The sequence below is a fragment of the Phallusia mammillata genome, chromosome 4 (genome assembly GCF_965637545.1).
Source record: "Phallusia mammillata chromosome 4, kaPhaMamm4.hap1.1, whole genome shotgun sequence".
Taxonomy (NCBI): domain Eukaryota; kingdom Metazoa; phylum Chordata; class Ascidiacea; order Phlebobranchia; family Ascidiidae; genus Phallusia; species Phallusia mammillata.
The window spans coordinates 18571972-18591345 of NC_137255.1; the positions used below are offsets into that span (position 1 = coordinate 18571972).

Consider the following 19374-nt stretch of genomic DNA (forward strand, 5'->3'; position numbering starts at 1 on the left):
AGGAGATGCGTGGGCGACTGGGCGCACATTGCCGTCTTTTCTTCTTTGGCAAGACCTGTTTATAAAAAAATACCCGCCGCAACCCGCAACTGATAAAAATGAGTTATAAATCTATGTGTTGCGGCTAAAATCATTCTGTTACTTTTTCTGGTGGTTTGCAACTAGTTTTTAAGGCGTATTGTAAAATGTGTTACAAGGTTGGCTTAATGGGAGTAAACAACGTTTAATTTATTTTTTAACGCAAAATGTGAGGCTGGTACAAATTGTTCATTTGGTGAACATCAACGCGTAAACATCATCCATAAGCCGTTTTCCGCAATAACTTTAAACAGCATTCATCAAGAATATGTGTTAATCCCAAAACAAAAATCTTGCTCGTTTTCGTAATGTTTGTAAATGCAACAAACATTGCAAAAGACGCGAAGAGAAAAAGTTAAAAGCTATAATCTTCTCAAATCAGCCATGACTTCGCACTTTGAGATTGTTATCGACTTAGTGGTTGCCTGGGGCAGTTTCGGCCACATTCTGTCTCACAGCACGACATTTCCGAACCCACAGACAAGGTCATTTGACTTCAACAAGGCAATTGTGGAGTTTTGGGTAAACCACGGGGCAATTATTTGCATTTGCAGCAAGGGAGGAAACATGTTGCTAAAGGTCACATACTGTAGAGCTTTGCATTAAGGACCTATGTAACATAAAATATGAAAATTAAATTGATATTGTTTAATATTATAATATTGCACTTATTTCACAGCATTACCACAAAAGACTGAACAAAAATTTGAATGGTATCGCTTCATGAACCTATTAGACCTGGTAGTTTACCTATTTGTGAATAATAATAAAAAATTATACCTTATTTGTTTTAACCACTCTGCGGTTTATGCAAGACAAACAGCGGCTTAAAACCGACAAGATGTCGCATTGCCATGATTAACTCCCTAGTGTTAATTAATTTGTAGTTGTCTGCAACACAGCCAATGCCGAACCATACCGTGAGCAGAAGCAAACTGCGCCCACGGCACCTTTATCCCACCATATCTATACTTATACCTAGGTGCCGGGCCTGCGGGCGCTTGTTGGTTATAAAAACCTGTTTGCTCGTCGCAGAGTAGCAGTGATCAGCATTTGCTCCCACGCATTAAAAAACGACGGAGTTTTTGGATTGCTGCTTTCAAAAGTTCAAGAAAAAAGTTGATGTATATATCTGTGGGCGAAAAAAAGTTTGATCAGAGTTGATTGGAGCGGTGTATGATTGACTAGCACTTGACTGAAAAATTACAAATAGTTTGCTGATATATTTGTTCAAATTTTTCCAGGGTCCATAAAGATGTTAGAAAACTACTGGAAATGTGGGTTTGTTGCGGTGCTGATTTTTATCGCCCGAGTCGAAGCCCAAAGTGATGATGGTAAACTGTTGTCCTAAATTAGCCATAGTAGTAACAAAAACTCTTACCGTAAATTAATATTGTGCGGCATTGTCTTTGAAAAATATTTCTGGAGGCGTAAAAAAATGTTACAAACAAAAGCTTTAAACGTTAATACTAATTGTTTACTAACAGATAGGTTTAGCAAACTAAAGTATTTTATTGGTTATTTTGTACTGATGAACTAAAAATGCGCCCTAAACGTTTGGGTAAAATCGAATATTTGGCCAATTCTGACCTGCCCTAAAGCAACATACCCTACAAATGCTTTACAAGACATGTTTGACACATTTGTATGTCTCCAACAAAGTGTGCTGTGACGTTTAGAAACACCTTTGAAAATATGAGATGCATGAAAGGTAAAGCATTTTGCAGCCAATTTTAGGGCATTTGTGGGAACCCAAAATAGTTACAGGGTTACTTATTAGTAATTGTAACAGAAAAAAACAAATGTTTTTTTTTTGTTTTTGTTTTGTTTAAACTTGACTGAAACCCTTCACGTAAAATCAAGTAAATCCCATTGCTCAATGCATCACTAAAATATTGCATTGTTTGCGATCGAATAAATTCCAGGTTATATGCCATATGAATTAAAACAATATTTGGCGGTAGAAACTGGCACAATATTTTTTGTGTTGAAAACATATCTTGGCTTCAATAACAATTAAAATCTGCTGGTGAAAATCTAACGGTAAAAGTTTTTCGTAACTTACATTGCAACTTGCAAACAAATTATCGCTTTTAGAATTTAAAATGTTGAATATGTTAAACTCGTTTTTCACCTTCTCAAGTGACTTTTCTGGTGCCTGAATGTATTTTTCACCAACAAAATTTCCATATCGTGCACATTTCCACTGCAATTTGAAGTTAAAAACTTGAAATCGCTATTTTGTGGCGAAGTATGATAATATAATCTGTCGTCGTGCGCCTGGGGGAACCTGTTACCTTTCACGATGTATTTACATACGTACCTCACCATGAAATAAAAAAACATGTCAAATTTCTCAAGTTTAACGATTGTTTTATCGCTTGTATTTTATTGCATACAGACTCGTTTGACATTGATGACGCTATGGCTTCGATTGTTACAAGTGCGGATGAGATTTCAGCTCAGATTGCAAACTTTCACAACTATTCATACGATGATCCAATGAACATGATGATATACGATAGTGGCTCGGGAATGTACGTAAAAGGAAACGAGGTAAATCCTTCTCTTGTACCATTATCTTCGCTTCGTTTTAATAACCAAAGCAATCGGACGTACAAGCTATCACTTAGGTATTGAGATATACTTGTTTACTAATAAATTGAACACACTTCTTGCGTGAAGAATTTGATGTTGCAAAACGGTATCAAAGAGTTCGCCGAAATAATTAAACCATTTTGTCATGTTAAAAAATGTTTATGTACAAAAATATTTCAGATTAAACTATTGGTGAACGGCAGCACAACGGAGAAAGTCATGTATGGACAAACTTACAGGTAGATGCCATGGTACGATGTTGTGAGACAGCTTGTAAGTTTAGACAAAAATAAATATATTTTAGGGACAAAAATTCCGTTTTCTCATCGGTCGCTATACACCCCTTTGTCGCCCTCTGGAGGATAGAAAAAAGTTACAACAGCAAATATATTATCCAGGTAAGTTGGTAATATTGTTTCCCCGTCCTTTATGTGTAATACGATTAATAGTTCTGCACATGGTATTGAATGTTTTCGTTGTCTAAGATGTAGCTTTATGGTATTGAGACAAGGCAAAGCTTTGAATATTCGCCTTGTCTAAAGTAATTGCTGGTAACAGGACGTAATTTGACTACATTTATAAAAAGATAAACTATCTTGTGCCGGAGGAAACTTGGGTAACCTGTTTGGCGCAAAAACTCTCCATTAATTGAAAATATTTTTATATTGTACGCAACGCAGAATTAATAAAATGTAAAAAATAATCAGATGTTACTCATTGGGAAATCGAATACACGAAGTTACTTGACTTGACATGCAAATTGAACGTAACTCGGGCGAGTCGTGCTAAACATTTTGCTCGAATGAAGAAAGCAGTTTCGTCGTGTAATGTTGCGCTTTATCTTCAGGTCGTTTCAGAATTCGGTTCAGACGACTCTACGAAAAACGACAGATTTTACGACACTTTGGAGATTGGTGATTCACTTGTTGATCTTGTTGGATTTCAATTATTACACGCAAACTACGCACCATCAGTTTGTGAAGTGTTTTTTCTAGTGAGAAATCTTACGACAGAAGTAAGAGTGACGTTTTACATAAAATCTAATCGAGTAAAGCTTACTTCAAACACCCATTTAAACACAACAGTTGCCTGCTGGTAGTGGTCCAAGTCTAACCTCATCAGAATACTCAGAAGAGTTTTCACCAAAGTCTGTCGTCCATCAAGGGATTGTGTATGGAGAAGTTTTGGAGCGAATTTTGTTGGGTTACACGCTGTTGTCAAAGTCAGTAAAATCTGTTTTACAGAAACGTAAGCTCTTGAGGTAAATTTTTGACAACGTTATTTTTTTACAGAAAAGACGGAGTTGAAGTTACAAAGTTGGAAATAAGAAACACGATCAACAAACTACTAGGAAGTTTTTTGACCAAACAACAGAAACGTAAGTGCTTTCTAGGGTAGGCTACTATTAAATCCATACTTTACTATATAGTGTACAACATTAAATTATGTAAACACTGACTTTATAAGTTGTGACGTATTTGCCGAAGACCAGCAACCTGCAACAAAACTCTCTTTTACAGCAACATCTGAGATCACACCGACGAAAGAAATAACTGAAACTACTTCCGATCCACCAACTTCAGCTACAAAAACGACGGAAGCATCAACTGAAACTACTTCCGATCCACCAACCTCAGCTACAACAACGACGGAAGCAACAACTGAAACTACTTCCGATCCACCAACTTCAGCTACAACAACGACGGAAGCAACAACTGAAACTACTTCCGATCCATCCACTTCACCTACGACAACGACGGAAGCAACAACTGAAACTACATCCGATCCACCAACTTCGGCTACAACAACGACAGAAGCAACAATTGAAACTACATCTAATCCACCAACTTCAGCTACAACAACGACGGAAGCAACAACTGAAACTACATCCAACCCACCAACTTCAGCAACAACAACGACGGAAGCTACAACTGAAACTACATCCGATCGACCAACTTCAGCTGCAACCACGACAGAAGCAACAACTGAAACTACTTCCGATCCACCAACTTCAGCTACAACAACGACAGAAGCAACAACTGAAACTACTTCCGATCCACCAACTTCAGCTACAACAACGACGGAAGCTACAACTGAAACTACTTCCGATCCACCAACTTCAGCTACAACAACGACGGAAGCTACAACTGAAACTACTTCCGATCCACCAACTTCAGCTACAACAACGACGGAAGCTACAACTGAAACTACTTCCGATCCACCAACTTCGGCTACAACAACGACGGAAGCAACAATTGAAACTACATCCAACCCACCAACTTCAGCTACAACGACGACGGAAGCAACAACTGAAACTACATCCGATCGACCAACTTCAGCTGCAACCACGACAGAAGCAACAACTGAAACTACTTCCGATCCACCAACTTCAGCTACAACAACGACAGAAGCAACAACTGAAACTACTTCCGATCCACCAACTTCAGCTACAACAACGACAGAAGCAACAACTGAAACTACTTCCGATCCACCAACTTCAGCTACAACAACGACAGAAGCAACAACTGAAACTACTTCCGATCCACCAACTTCAGCTACAACAACGACGGAAGCAACAACTGAAACTACTTCCGATCCATCCACTTCACCTACAACAACGACGGAAGCAACAACTGAAACTACATCCGATCCACCAACTTCGGCTACAACAACGACGGAAGCAACAATTGAAACTACATCTAATCCACCAACTTCAGCTACAACAACGACGGAAGCAACAACTGAAACTACATCCAATCCACCAACTTCAGCTACAACAACGACGGAAGCAACAACTGAAACTACATCCAACCCACCAACTTCAGCAACAACAACGACGGAAGCTACAACTCAATCTACGTCCAACCAACCAACTTCAGCTACAACAGCGACGGAAGCAACAACTGAAACTACATCCGATCGACCAACTTCAGCTACAACAACGACGGAAGCTACAACTCAATCTACGTCCAACCAACCAACTTCAGCTACAACAGCGACGGAAGCTACAACTGAAACATTAACATCAGGCACAACAAGGACAGGCGTGGCATCTACCACTACATCAAATCCACCTGTAACAACCACGACAAGGATGGAAGCAACAACTGATACTTTGTCAAAAACACCAGGTACAACACCGAGCAGTAAAAACTACATACACAATCAAAATATGAAAAAAAAATATTTTTTTTTGCTTTGAATCAATTTCTTAAATTGTTACACATTTCCTTAATTTTAAAAAAAAAATTTAACCAAATTTTCAATCAACTTTTAGCTGCGATAAGAATGGATGAAATCCGGCAATTGTTGCAGTCAACTAGTTTTACCAACATCGTGGATGGATTTTTTCCTTATTCTTACGACAATTCTGACTCAAACATGATTCAAGATGGTGGAAATGACATGTACGATGATGGAAACAAGGTTTGTAGGATTGCATAGGTTAGAAATCAAATGAATTAATTTTTATCTGAATTTGGCAGGTTTATTTCACCGTAAATGGAAACCAAACCAGGGCGAAGTATGACCAAACTTACAAGTAAGTAACTATTATGTCACGTTTTGATTTTGCAACAAACAGTTTGCCTGCAAAGTATTTTGAGTCATCAACTTTCATTTGATACTTTCCTGTCCTTTTTTACACAGTTGGCCAAAATCTTCTTTTTCGACAATCGCAAGTCACCCATTTTTTGCAATCTTTACCATTGACAATAATATGGAAGGCGCTGAACCGAGAAACTTCTCCATACAAGTGGGTATACTGTCCAGATGTCATTGATAAGATCGACGCCAGTTTCATCTATAGGATCCGTGAATGCTTTTCCAAAATATAGAAGTGCTTTGACTTTTGCAGGTTGTGTCCAACCTCGGAGCGGATGGAAATGGAGAGTATTCTAACGAAACTGGTTTAATTACTAGCAACAATTTCACATTGTCTTACCACGTAGCTCAGGTGTACGGAACCCAAGATCCCAGTGTCTGCGAAGTGTATTTTCACGTTTACAAGGTAAAATTTGACAAAAACACTTATACTTGTTTGATGTGTAAAAATATTGCCTGAAGAGCGAAGATTAACAATTACAATGTTGAAATGTTTGTTTTTTACTTTCCACTAAACCACAAATATTTAGATTCCAAGCGGAGAGTTGTCCTTTACGTCACCCCAACAAGATAGTGAGGGAATGGCCAACTTTGTAAACCTCACGGATATCACTGATAGTGCATATCTGGGATATACGTTGTTATCCAAGTAAGTCTCATCTAAAAATTGCTGGGCATAATTTGTAGCAGCGTGATTGTTTATAACTTACTAACTATTCAAATATTTTAAATTTTCAGACCGCTTGGAGTCAAATTGTCTTCAACCGAAATACTAGAAACTATGGAACTATTGTTGGAAACAGTCACGATCAGAAAAATTAATACAGAAGGTCAGATTGATTTATTACTCTCTCTTATTACTCTCAAGTCGGTTTAATATGGATTAACCAGCAATCATGAGAGACAAACGACTTTTGTTTGTACAGTTTTTCTACAAACTGAAGCCATGCTGGATAGACTTGGGGCAGTTAATTTGACAAGCCATTTGCCAGACTTTCACAAATATTTTTATGATGATACCACTGACCCTGTTAACTCGATTGTGGATGGAGACAGTGATATGTATGATGAAGGCAATAAGGTACACTCGGTCACTGATGTGTAAAGTGAATCATTTTTTTCTTTTTCTTGAAATCAATTTGAAACATTGAAAAACTAGCTTACCTGTTTAATTAACTTTTTTAATTTTAGGTTATTTATAGTTTATTGCTTTAAATTAGCTTTGTATTTTAGGTTTATTTTGGTTTAAATGGAAAGAAGTTGTTTGCCGAATACAACAAAACTTACAAGTATGTTTTCTTTGTAAAACGCAAGGCCATAGGTAACGTTCAAAATGTTTATTCAGGCGAGCGGACTTCTCCTTTTCCACACTTGCTACTCACCCCTTCATAGCATTTTTCAACATAGATGCCGCAGAACAAACCAACAGAAACTATTCTATAGAGGTATAAATATCATTTAGGACAGCGGTTCTCAAACTTTTTGTCATAATGGCCCCTTCGCATTTTTTTCGAGAACCCACAGTGTAAGCTAAGTATATTCATAAAATTTAAAATACCTTGGCAAAGTAAAACTGTCGAGTTACCAACCTAAAATTTTATTCCTTCCGTCCGAAAGCATTCCCAAAACAAAATACAGAATGAATTTAGTTTAGTTTCGTTAGAACACTTTGCGTGGGAATGTTTTAACGGCAATTTATTGCGTCACAATCAAGACCAAAACAATATAAACATAGTGCGCGAACAATCGCCTCTGATCGCTACTTTAAAATGAAGTAAAGAACCACTTCTTGTCATTCGTTTGACACTTGACACTCGTTTGTCTATCTCATTTTTGCTCACACACTCGCAAGATCTCATTTTACATAAGATTGTAGAAATACTTTAGGCTCCTCGCGGTCCTTCTGAAATCGCGTGGAGGACTCTGAATGGACCGCGGACCCCAGTTTGAGAACCGCTGAATTGTTATGGTGTGATTGGGAAATGTTTTGTATCTCAACGCGAATTAGACTGAGTTTACTGTAACCTAACTGGATTTTTTTTATAAAAGCATGAATTGTTCAGGTAACTTCAAATCTTGGAGCTGATGGATTCGGATTTATTCAGAATTTTTCTGGATCTGTGTTCAACGGCGGATACAGTCTTTTTTTCGAAGGTATCCAGGTTTACGAAGCCCTTGATGCAAGCGTGTGTGAAGTGTTTTTCTATATCTCTCAGGTAAGTTTTCGCCAGTTTGGTCTTACAGCTTAAAGTAACAAATAACTGAAAAAAATGTTTTTTCAATGAATAACTGCATACATGTTTGATCTTACAATTGCAAAACTGTGTAGTATTTTTTTAGTTTACACACAATAAACTTGCAGAATCAAACTGGAAAAGAGTTTACCTTTTCTTCTCCGTTGCGCGGACGGCGCAGTCTCCGCAGTGAAGCTTTCTTAAGTGGAAGAATCGACAGTGCTGTGTTTGGTTACATGCTGCTTTCGACGTAAGATTGGCAAATTGTAAATTTTTGCAAATAACAAGTAATCCCCTGCTGATGAACTTGAACAAAATAGTTTTTTTCATGAATTTATGAGCGAAATTTATTTGTACAGCAATGCTCCTGGTCGTCAAATAACGCAAGCGGAACTTGAAACAACAATGTTGAAAACACTTGCTGTGATAACAGACACTGGTAAGGGTAAAGCGTTTTCCAGTCTTAAAAACCTTAAACCTTGTACAAACAACAAAATGTCTTTAGATTTACCCATTGATCAAAACGTCAATTCAGCAACCACCACCAAAACTGATGACACAACAACAGCTACCCCAAGTTTGACGTCACCTACTAGTCAATCAAGTATGTCATCGTTTCGTTTACCACACATAATTACGTCAGAAATTTTTTAATTGTTTTACATTTTTGTTGTTAGTCGGTATAACCGTCACAACTACTTTAAGCACTGCCGATCAAACCAGCACCACAGGTAAAAACTTATATTGTTTAGTGGGTATTGCCTTTGCAAGTCTTTGACACATTCAAACAAAGATAGCATTTTCAATTCCATTTTTGAGTTACTGATAAGTAAAAAGGGCCTCATATATATAATCCAAGTATTAAACTAGTGTCAGAAAAAACTACGCCGTTACAGGTACAACCAATGTGACATTGATGACTGGAACTTCTTAAGCGTTGTTTATTGGTATATTTTTTCGACTTGTTTGCAACTCGATTATGGATAATCTAAAATGTTAAATAGATTTGGTTTCTTTGTAGCTGTCGAAACAGTAGCCCAATCTTCTATTTAATCTTCCTTCAACATAAAATTATGTAAACGCTGACTTTATAAGTTATGACGTATTTGCATTTATAGAAGCAACCTGCAACAAACATATCTTTTACAGCAACATCCGAGATCACGCCGACGGAAGCAATAACTGCGGTTACATCCGGTCCAACGACTTTAGCTACAACAACGACGGAAGCAACAAGTGAAACTACATCCGATCCACCAACTTCAGCTACAACAACGACGGAAGCTATAACTGAAACTACATCCAACCCACCAACTTCAGCTACAACAACGACGGAAGCAACAACTGAAACTACATCCAACCCACCAACTTCAGCTACAACAACGACAGAAGCAACAACTGAAACTACATCCAACCCACCAACTTCAGACACAACAACGAAGGAAGCAACAACTGAAACTACATCCAACCCACCAGCTTCAGCTACAACAACGACGGAAGCAACAACTGAAACTATATCTGATCCACCAACTTCAGCTACAACAACGACGGAAGCAACAACTGAAACCACATCCAGTCCACCAATTTCAGCTACAACGACGACGGAAGCAACAAGTGAAACTACATCCAACCCACCAACTTCATCTACAACAACGACGGAAGCAACAACTGAAACTACTTCCGACCCACCAACCTCAGCTACAACAACGACGGAAGCAACAACTGAAACTACATATGATCCACCAACTTTAGCTACAACAACTGAAACAACACCGAGTACATCAACTCCAGATACAACAACGACGGAAGCTACAACTGAGGCAACATCAAATCAATTAACACCAGGTACAACAAGGGCCGGAGTGGCGTCTAGCAATATATCAAATCCACCTATAACAACCACAACTGATACTTAAAAACAGTTGTCAAAAACACCAACTATAAGTACAACATCGAGCAAAGTCCATGTCCACATACAGATTCAATATAGTAAAAAATAAATTTGTGTTTATGGACCAAGTTTTGTATAATATCAATTTCACTATCTATACAAAAACCTTTAGCTGCTATAAGAATGGACGAAATCCGGCAATTGTTGCAGTCAACTAGTTTTACCAACATCGTGGATGGATTTTTTCCTTATTCTTACGACGATTCTGACTCAAACATGATTCGAGATGGTGGAAATGACATGTACGATGATGGAAACAAGGTTTGTAGGATTGCATAGGTTAGAAATCAAATGAATTAATTTTTATCTGAATTTGGCAGGTTTATTTCACCGTAAACGGAAACCAAACCAGGGCGAAGTATGACCAAACTTACAAGTAAGTAACTATTGTGCCACATTAACTTTGCAACATACAGATTTGATATGAAAATATTTTATGTCATCAACTTTTATTTAATACGTTCCTGCCCTGTTTTATGCAGTGGGCCAAAATCTTCTTTTTCGACAATTGCTGGTCACCCATTTTTTGCAATCTTTACCATTGACAATAATATGGAAGGCGCTGAACCGAGAAACTTCTCCATACAAGTGGGTATACTGTCCAGATGTCATTGATAAGATCGACGCCAGTTTCATCTATGGATCCGTGAATGCTTTTCCAAAATATAGAAGTGCTTTGACTTTTGCAGGTTGTGTCCAACCTCGGAGCTGACGGAAATGGGGAGTATTCTAACGAAACTGGTTCAATTACTAGCAACAACTCGACATTGTCTTACCACGTAGCTCAAGTGTATGGAACCCTAGATCCCAGTGTCTGCGAAGTGTATTTTCACGTTTCCAAGGTAAAATTTGATGAAAAGATTTTTACTTGTTTGGGTGTAAAAATATAGCTTTAAGAGCGACGATTAACAATTATACAACGTTAATATGTTTTGTTTTTTACTTTCCATTATACCACAAACATTTAGATTCCAAACGGAAAATTGTCCTTTACGTCACCCCAACAAGATAGTGAGGGAATGGCCAACTTTGTAAACCTTACAGAAAGCACTGATAGTGCATACCTGGGATATACATTGTTGTCCAAGTAAGTCTCATCTAAAAATTGCTGGGCATAATTTGTAGCAGCGTGATTGTTTATAACTTAATAACTATTCAAATATTTTAAATGTTTAGACCACTTGGAGTCAAATTGTCTTCAACCGAAATAAGAGAAACTATGGAACTATTGTTGGAAACAGTCACAATCAGGAAAATTAATACAGAAGGTCAGATTGATTTATTACTCTCTCTTATTACTCTCAAGTCGGTTTAATATGGATTAACCAGCAATCGTGAAAGACAAACGACTTTTGTTTGTACAGTTTTTCTACAAACTGAAGCCATGCTGGATAGACTTGGGGCAGTTAATCTGACAAGCCATTTGCCAGACTTTCACAAATATTTTTATGATGATACCACTGACCCTGTTAACTCGATTGTGGATGGAGACAGTGATATGTATGATGAAGGCAATAAGGTACACTCGGTCACTGATGTGTAAAGTGAATAATTTTTTTCTTTTTGTTGAAATCAATTTGAAACATTGAAAAACTAGCTTACCTGTTTAATTAACTTTTTTAATTTTAAGTTATTTATAATTTATTGCTTTAAATTAGCTTTGTATTTTAGGTTTATTTTGGTTTAAATGGAAAGAAGTTGTTTGCCGAATACAACAAAACTTACAAGTATGTTTTCTTTGTAAAACGCAAGGCCATAGGTAACGTTCAAAATGTTTATTCAGGCGAGCGGACTTCTCCTTTTCCACACTTGCTACTCACCCCTTTATAGCATTTTTCAACATAGATGCCGCAGAACAAACCAACAGAAACTATTCTATAGAGGTATAAATATCATTTAGGACAGCGGTTCTCAAACTTTTTTAACTTTTTGTCATAATGGCCCCTTCGCATTTTTTTCGAGAACCCGCAGTGTAAGCTAAGTATATTCATAAAATTTAAAATACCTTGGCAAAGTAAAACTGTCGAGTTACCAACCTAAAATTTTATTCCTTCCGTCCGAAAGCATTCCCAAAACAAAATACAGAATGAATTTAGTTTAGTTTCGTTAGATCACTTTGCGTGGGAATGTTTTAACTGCAATTTATTGCGTCACAATCAAGACCAAAACAATATAAACATAGTGCGCGAACAATCGCCTCTGATCGCTACTTTAAAATGAAGTAAAGAACCACTTCTTGTCATTCGTTTGACACTTGACACTCGTTTGTCTATCTCATTTTTGCTCACACACTCGCAAGATCTCATTTTACATAAGATTGTAGAAATACTTTAGGCTCCCCGCGGTCCTTCTGAAATCGCGTGGAGGACTCTGAATGGACCGCGGACCCCAGTTTGAGAACCGCTGAATTGTTATGGTTTGATTGGGAAATGTTTTGTATCTCAACGCGAATTAGACTGAGTTTACTGTAACCTAACTGGATTTTTTTTATAAAAGCATGAATTGTTCAGGTAACCTCAAATCTTGGAGCTGATGGATTCGGATTTATTCAGAATTTTTCTGGATCTGTGTTCAACGGCGGATACAGTCTTTTTTTCGAAGGTATCCAGGTTTACGAAGCCCTTGATGCAAGCGTGTGTGAAGTGTTTTTCTATATCTCTCAGGTAAGTTTTCGCCAGTTTGGTCTTACAGCTTAAAGTAAAAAATAACTGAAAAAAATGTTTTTTCAATGAATAACTGCATACATGTTTGATCTTACAATTGCAAAACTGTGTAGTATTTTTTTAGTTTACACACAATAAACTTTGCAGAATCAAACTGGAAAAGAGTTTACCTTTTCTTCTCCGTTGCGCGGACGGCGCAGTCTCCGCAGTGAAGCTTTCTTAAGTGGAAGAATCGACAGTGCTGTGTTTGGTTACATGCTGCTTTCGACGTAAGATTGGCAAATTGTATTTTTTTGCAAATAACAAGTAATCCCCTGCTGATGAACTTGAACAAAATAGTTTTTTTCATGAATTTATGAGCGAAATTTATTTGTACAGCAATGCTCCTGGTCGTCAAATAACGCAAGCGGAACTTGAAACAACAATGTTGAAAACACTTGCTGTGATAACAGACACTGGTAAGGGTAAAGCGTTTTCCAGTCTTAAAAACCTTAAACCTTGTACAAACAACAACATGTCTTTAGATTTACCCATTGATCAAAACGTCAATTCAGCAACCACCACCAAAACTGATGACACAACAACAGCTACCCCAAGTATGACGTCACCTACTGGTCAATCAAGTACATTATTATTTCGTTTACCATCCATAATTACGTCAGAAAAATTCTAATTGATTCACATTTTTGTTGTTCGTAGGTACAACCGTCACAACTACTTTAAGCACTACCGTTCAAACCAGCACCACAGGTAAAAACTTATATTGTTTAGTGGATGTTGCCTTTGCAAACCTTTGACACATTCGAACAAAGATGGCATTTTCAATTCCACTTTTGAGTTACTGATAAGTAGCCTAAAAAGGGTCTTGGATTTACAAATAAAGTTTTTGACCAGTACCAGAAAAAAACTACGCCGTTACAGGTACAACCAATGTACCATTGATGACTGTAAAAGCGTTGTTTTTTTAGTATTTTTTTTCGATTAGTTTGCAACTCGATTATGGGTAATCTAAAATGTTAAATAGATTTATTTTCTTTGTAGCTGCCGAAACAGTAGCCCAATCTTCCATCCAATCAACCTTCTTCGACATTCCAAGTAAGCTTTGCCTAAACTGTGTTTGCAAATTAAACTAATTTGCTGTTTTTAACAACACAAAGATTTAAAGTTCATGAGTGCAATTGTTTAGCATAAAATAATTACGTTTCTGTATGACAACGTTAAATATGGTTCATCATTATCTGAAATTGGTTTTACTTGGTAGTACCACGTACCAAGTTGGTACCATTACAATATGTATATTTGGTTTAACTGACAGTTGTATGGAGGGGCGACTACCTGTTGGAATGGTTTCGAACAGGCAACCTCACTGACCATATTTTCCGATACCGTGACTATCTATACGACAGTTCGGACTTGTTAAAGATAACAGATGGAGGAAATGACATGTTTGATGATGGTAACATGGTACGTATCAAATAAAGAAAATCTAACGCCAGGAATTCGCGCTGGCGTCACACTATGAGTCCAATGGCTGGAAACGCGTGAATTTTATACATTCACGTCAATCATGTGGCTTACGTTAACACGGTTTTCTGCGAAGAAAACATACACTCAAAATGGGAAACAGAAAATAATTTTATGCCGGCAAAAGAAAAGCTTACTAGAGTTTTGGGGTTATCACAGATATACTTAGTTTGATATCATCAGAAAGCATTCTACAAATATAAAAACGTATATTTCAAATGTAAGGCAAATTGAACAGCTATACTGCAAAATCAAGCTCACCTTGTAAAAGCAACATTATTTCTTTCGTCACAGTTATAAATTTAGCATTACGATCTATTAATGACAAACAAATATTATTTAGCCTAGGTACCTTCGATTGCCTTATCTAAAGTTCGCAAATTCAAGTCATCAAGTAACGAACTATACACCTGGTCTAAACCAATGCTCTTCAACCTCTTTTGGTTTGGTGAACCCTTAAAGTTGTTGTGACAAACTCATGCACCCTGCATTTTTGATAAAAAACGTTTGACGTAGTTAACGTCAATCCGCACTCTGCGCAAAACGTCTTTTGACGTAGATATACGTCAACCGGACGGAAAGTCTTAGACATCAGCGTTTAAAAAAAATACAGAGGTTCATTCATACATCAGTTGAAACCTACATCTTTTTTATAATATCCCGAAAGTCAAATATTGATAGTCCATTATTTAAAAGTTTCTGATGCACCCATATGTACCTTTTCGTACCGGTGCACCGTGCACACCGGTTGAAGAGGACTGCAATCTAAACTAAACTCATATTAAATGGCCAAATGCACATCAGAGAAAAAGAAACTACAAGGGTATTGTTACGTCATAGGGGATTCTAGCATTGTGGTGCAACCACGCCATAAGAGATGTGACGTATATATACGGTTGAGTGATTTACGATGTTGCAATATATATATGTATGAGCTGATCGTTTGAAAGTTCTTGGTTAAATTTTTCTTGTTTTTAGGTGTACTTTACCGTGAACGACAACCGAACGTTAGCAAAGTACAACACCGAATATGTGTAAGTTGGTTTATAATCTAGAAGTAGATTTTTCCACTGTCCTTGTAAGCGTTTTGTTCATAAAAAAATTAATTGCCAAACAAGATAGTTATGTTTTTGTGCTTTTCGCTGGTTTGCAGGCATCTTTAACCAGTGGTGGGACTAAATTTTTTGTCAGCCGGTTCTACAAATAACCTTTTATATCAAAGTATTATATTCAACAACAATAAAAGTAATAGTATCATTTAAAAAAACACTTTTTTTCTACAGCGGTTCGAGTTACACGTTTACATCGACTGCAGTTCAACCCTTTATTGCAGTTTTTAACTTGGACAAAATCGACGAAAACTCAGAACCGATGAACTACTCGATTCAGGTGTTAAAATAAATAAGTTTAAACACTCTAATTTCCATGTTTAGTAATGCAATTCTACCAAAATGGAAGATTATCTTGCTGTCTTTGACTCTAGACGTAAAAACTATTACAGTCACATGTTTGATTTTTGTGTTTCGTTGATAAAAATGTTGAGCAATATGTGGAAACCTGATGACATGTTAGACAATAATTACCAACTCTCAACAATGTTGTGTCTACACAGCGAAACAGCAAAATCCGCAGACAAGTTTATGATATCTTATGTTAACAGGTGTTGTCTGCACTTGGATCAGATGGCAGAGGAAACTTTGCTAGCGACTCGGGAACGATAACTAATGGCAACAAAACATTGTCGTACTACTCCGCTCAAGTGTATGGAGCCGGTGACCCGAGCATATGCGAAGTATACTTCCACATATACCAGGTAGAAAATGGGCTAAAATTTTAGTATTACTAAAATTTTAGGTTCTCGACTTGTTTCAGCCCATGGACCACCAGCCTAATGAAATATATATCGGGGACCAGTCATGGGCGCCGCCACGTAGGGGCAAGAGGGGGCACTTGCCCCCCTTGGAATTTCAGTGTACCTCAATTTAACATATTTAGCAGCAAACCTAATTAAAGTAGCAGCGCGGGGAGTCGTGACATGGTTTAATGCTTTAACTTTTAGGCAACTCAATTGTGAAGTACACGATTTATGGCTTCATATGTAACAAATTCTTGATGCGGTAAAGGATCAGCCAAAATTTGCCCCCTCTTGCAAAATTTTCTGCCGGCGCCCATGGGACCAGTCCATTGTTAAATAAGGATAAAAAAAGCATTCACAACAAGCATGGAGGCTTGATATATATTCTTTCAATACAGAATTTAATGTTAGGGGAGATAACAGATAACAACAAATTATCAATAACTTGGGTAGGGTTTTTTCGTAATATGCAATAATAGCCTATTTCCAACTAAATACAAAATATAATTAATGTCCTGTGGACCATCCAAAAAGTAATCATGGACCACTAGTGGTTCATGGACTACCAATTGAGAACCACTGACTTATACCGCCTTAATTTGCTACTGAACTGATATCTAAATAATGTTTTTACTTGGTGTATTAAACGTCGTTTTTTCGCTAATAATTATGGGTCCCCTTCCCTGAAGGGGACACATATTGGTTTTACTCGAATTGTTTTGTTTTTTTTGTTTTTTTTTCTTGTTTTTTCTTCCTTTTTTTTCTTCCCAAAGTTTGTCAGATTCGTTCTTCCATCAAATGTTTGATGGATTTGGCTGAAATTTACACAGATGGTAGATATAGTTATGTAGATGTGCATCCCACTTTGTTTTTGTTGATAACCCCAGTATTTACCCCGCTAGCCCCCTAAAATGGGTATTTTCCCCCCGAAGTTTGTCCGACTCGTTTTTCCATCAAATGTTTGATGGATTTGGCTGAAATTTACACAGATGGTAGATATAGTTATGTAGATGTGCATCCCACTTTGTTTCTGTTGATAGCCCCAGTATTTACCCCGCTAGACCCCTAAAATGGGTGAGTTTTTAAACAGTGTCAGAATTGGCTGAAATTTAGATTTCTTGTATGCCATTTATAGGTGTCGATTGTTGTGTTGAACCCTGTAGTCCTAACATTTACCCCACAAGCCCCTAAAGTGTAAAACGTATTTGTATGTTACTGGGCACCACAAACGAAAGATTTCTTTCGGGCAATAGTGTTACAAGGGCAACCAGTTGTATGTTGCTCGTTGGTGGGTTGCTTGGTGGTCGTTTTTGCGCCATGGCAGTTAGGGGCTTGTTCACAGCCCTATGAAGTCAGAAACATTAACGGTTGTTGCTTAAAACACCTCTAGTGGTTGAAATTTTAAACATTGGCGGATTGGGCTAAAATTTTGCAATACTATTGATTGAGTCATTGTGGTTTTTATATATTTTTTAATTTGTGTGTCGAACCCAATTAGTTGCCCTACTAGCCCCCTAAAATGGGCCAGTTTTTTAAAAGGTTAAATAGGACATACTTCAAACAATATCTGGGGTGAATCTAATTTTATAGTTTGTATTCTACATAGTATTATTATTTAAGCCCAGTGCCGATCACTGTGTTTTACCTTACAACACCCGACTTTCTGATGGTTATCTCTTGAATTGCATTATTTTCAACTTTGCATGTGTGGGGACCAATGAGTTTTTGCCTGCAGAAACGACTAAAGTTATAAAAGACGATGGCTAATATAGGACCCAATACAAAATAAGCATAGAAAGTATATTTATGTTTTAAAATAGGTTATAGTGTATATGCAAGGGCAATATGTGCTAGTCCACCCTTCTAGTTTTAGAAAGATTTTTTTGATTTATTCGGTTTGTTGTTGTTTTAATTGTTTTGCTTACCCAATATATAAATATATATAATTTTGTCGCCAGGAACCGAGTGGTGAGTTTAGTTTTGCAACTCCGAAGCAAGATCAACACAACATGCATAACTACGTAAATCTAACTGGAAGTAGAGAAACCGCCATTTTAGGATACTTGCTCCTGTCAAAGTAGGCTTCACTTAATCAACGTTTATGATGTGTGGTGAAAAGAAGTTTGTAGAGCCTTTCTTCCAAATGTAATAGCTTATATATGTGGTGAAATGGTTTACGATAATTTGTGTGCATTTTAAAGTAATGCTTTTGAAACGACAGTTTTATGACAGCTATTGTTTTATTCTGCGCCCTGTACTGTTTGCTTTGAATGTAATTAAAAACGAAAGCCGCGTTAAATCAAAGCCTTTGATTTGACAAAAATTAAAACTGGTATAACATAGACTCGTTGCTCTTAAAGTTTACCGATAAACTGTTAGATGGTATAACTATAAATTACCTGTACAAATTGTATTGTTTCTTTAGAGAAGCTGGCCTCCAAGTATCCTCAATCGAAATTCGAAAAACCATGGAAGAGTTGTTGAGGAATGAATTGGTTCCTATTAACCTCGCAGGTTAGTTTCTCGGCTTATGAAACTTTTGCCTCTTCGACTTAAATGCGTATTTTGTATGTTTGCTTTTTGACTTTAAGTTTGCGTGACAGGCATAATTATATTATAAAAGTTTTTTAGTGGCCTAGATTTTTATTTGGCCTTTTCGTTTACAAAATCTTATTTGTGTTGCTTAATTAGCGTTTAAAGCAACCGATATCATACAAAACCGTATTCGCCGGGCGAATTTGACAAAACACTTGACGGATTTTCATCCATATGCTTATGACGATAGAACTTTTCCGGTAAACTCGATACAGGATGGTGGAAATGACATGTATGATTATGGAAACCGGGTGAGTTTTTAAATAAATCCTA

General features: G+C 37.1%; 1 protein-coding gene across 4 annotated transcripts in view; it reads left to right on the plus strand.

The window, feature by feature from the left end:
• The first annotated feature begins 1289 nt into the window (after positions 1 to 1289).
• The window catches only part of LOC145222446 (uncharacterized), a 35897-nt gene continuing 17812 nt past the window's right edge, over positions 1290 to 19374 (plus strand). The window contains exons 1-45 of one of the 4 annotated variants that reach the window (XM_080088572.1): positions 1290 to 1412; positions 2480 to 2634; positions 2857 to 2915; positions 2981 to 3074; positions 3524 to 3691; positions 3762 to 3898; positions 3969 to 4054; positions 4197 to 5807; positions 5954 to 6102; positions 6162 to 6217; positions 6325 to 6430; positions 6533 to 6685; positions 6810 to 6928; positions 7018 to 7109; positions 7206 to 7360; positions 7513 to 7568; positions 7625 to 7724; positions 8343 to 8495; positions 8642 to 8763; positions 8873 to 8952; positions 9019 to 9117; positions 9191 to 9244; positions 9663 to 10358; positions 10577 to 10725; positions 10785 to 10840; positions 10947 to 11052; positions 11154 to 11306; positions 11433 to 11551; positions 11641 to 11732; positions 11829 to 11983; positions 12136 to 12191; positions 12248 to 12347; positions 12975 to 13127; positions 13275 to 13396; positions 13506 to 13585; positions 13652 to 13750; positions 13827 to 13877; positions 14169 to 14222; positions 14443 to 14591; positions 15630 to 15685; positions 15935 to 16040; positions 16312 to 16464; positions 18465 to 18583; positions 18932 to 19020; positions 19198 to 19352. In XM_080088572.1, coding sequence (XP_079944698.1) covers positions 1334 to 1412; positions 2480 to 2634; positions 2857 to 2915; positions 2981 to 3074; positions 3524 to 3691; positions 3762 to 3898; positions 3969 to 4054; positions 4197 to 5807; positions 5954 to 6102; positions 6162 to 6217; positions 6325 to 6430; positions 6533 to 6685; positions 6810 to 6928; positions 7018 to 7109; positions 7206 to 7360; positions 7513 to 7568; positions 7625 to 7724; positions 8343 to 8495; positions 8642 to 8763; positions 8873 to 8952; positions 9019 to 9117; positions 9191 to 9244; positions 9663 to 10358; positions 10577 to 10725; positions 10785 to 10840; positions 10947 to 11052; positions 11154 to 11306; positions 11433 to 11551; positions 11641 to 11732; positions 11829 to 11983; positions 12136 to 12191; positions 12248 to 12347; positions 12975 to 13127; positions 13275 to 13396; positions 13506 to 13585; positions 13652 to 13750; positions 13827 to 13877; positions 14169 to 14222; positions 14443 to 14591; positions 15630 to 15685; positions 15935 to 16040; positions 16312 to 16464; positions 18465 to 18583; positions 18932 to 19020; positions 19198 to 19352 — 6951 coding nt within the window. In that variant the 5' untranslated portion in view covers positions 1290 to 1333. The remainder of the gene's footprint in view (positions 1413 to 2479; positions 2635 to 2856; positions 2916 to 2980; positions 3075 to 3523; positions 3692 to 3761; positions 3899 to 3968; positions 4055 to 4196; positions 5808 to 5953; positions 6103 to 6161; positions 6218 to 6324; positions 6431 to 6532; positions 6686 to 6809; positions 6929 to 7017; positions 7110 to 7205; positions 7361 to 7512; positions 7569 to 7624; positions 7725 to 8342; positions 8496 to 8641; positions 8764 to 8872; positions 8953 to 9018; positions 9118 to 9190; positions 9245 to 9662; positions 10359 to 10576; positions 10726 to 10784; positions 10841 to 10946; positions 11053 to 11153; positions 11307 to 11432; positions 11552 to 11640; positions 11733 to 11828; positions 11984 to 12135; positions 12192 to 12247; positions 12348 to 12974; positions 13128 to 13274; positions 13397 to 13505; positions 13586 to 13651; positions 13751 to 13826; positions 13878 to 14168; positions 14223 to 14442; positions 14592 to 15629; positions 15686 to 15934; positions 16041 to 16311; positions 16465 to 18464; positions 18584 to 18931; positions 19021 to 19197; positions 19353 to 19374) is intronic. The other 3 variants (XM_080088573.1, XM_080088574.1, XM_080088575.1) reach the window with 3 other exon arrangements.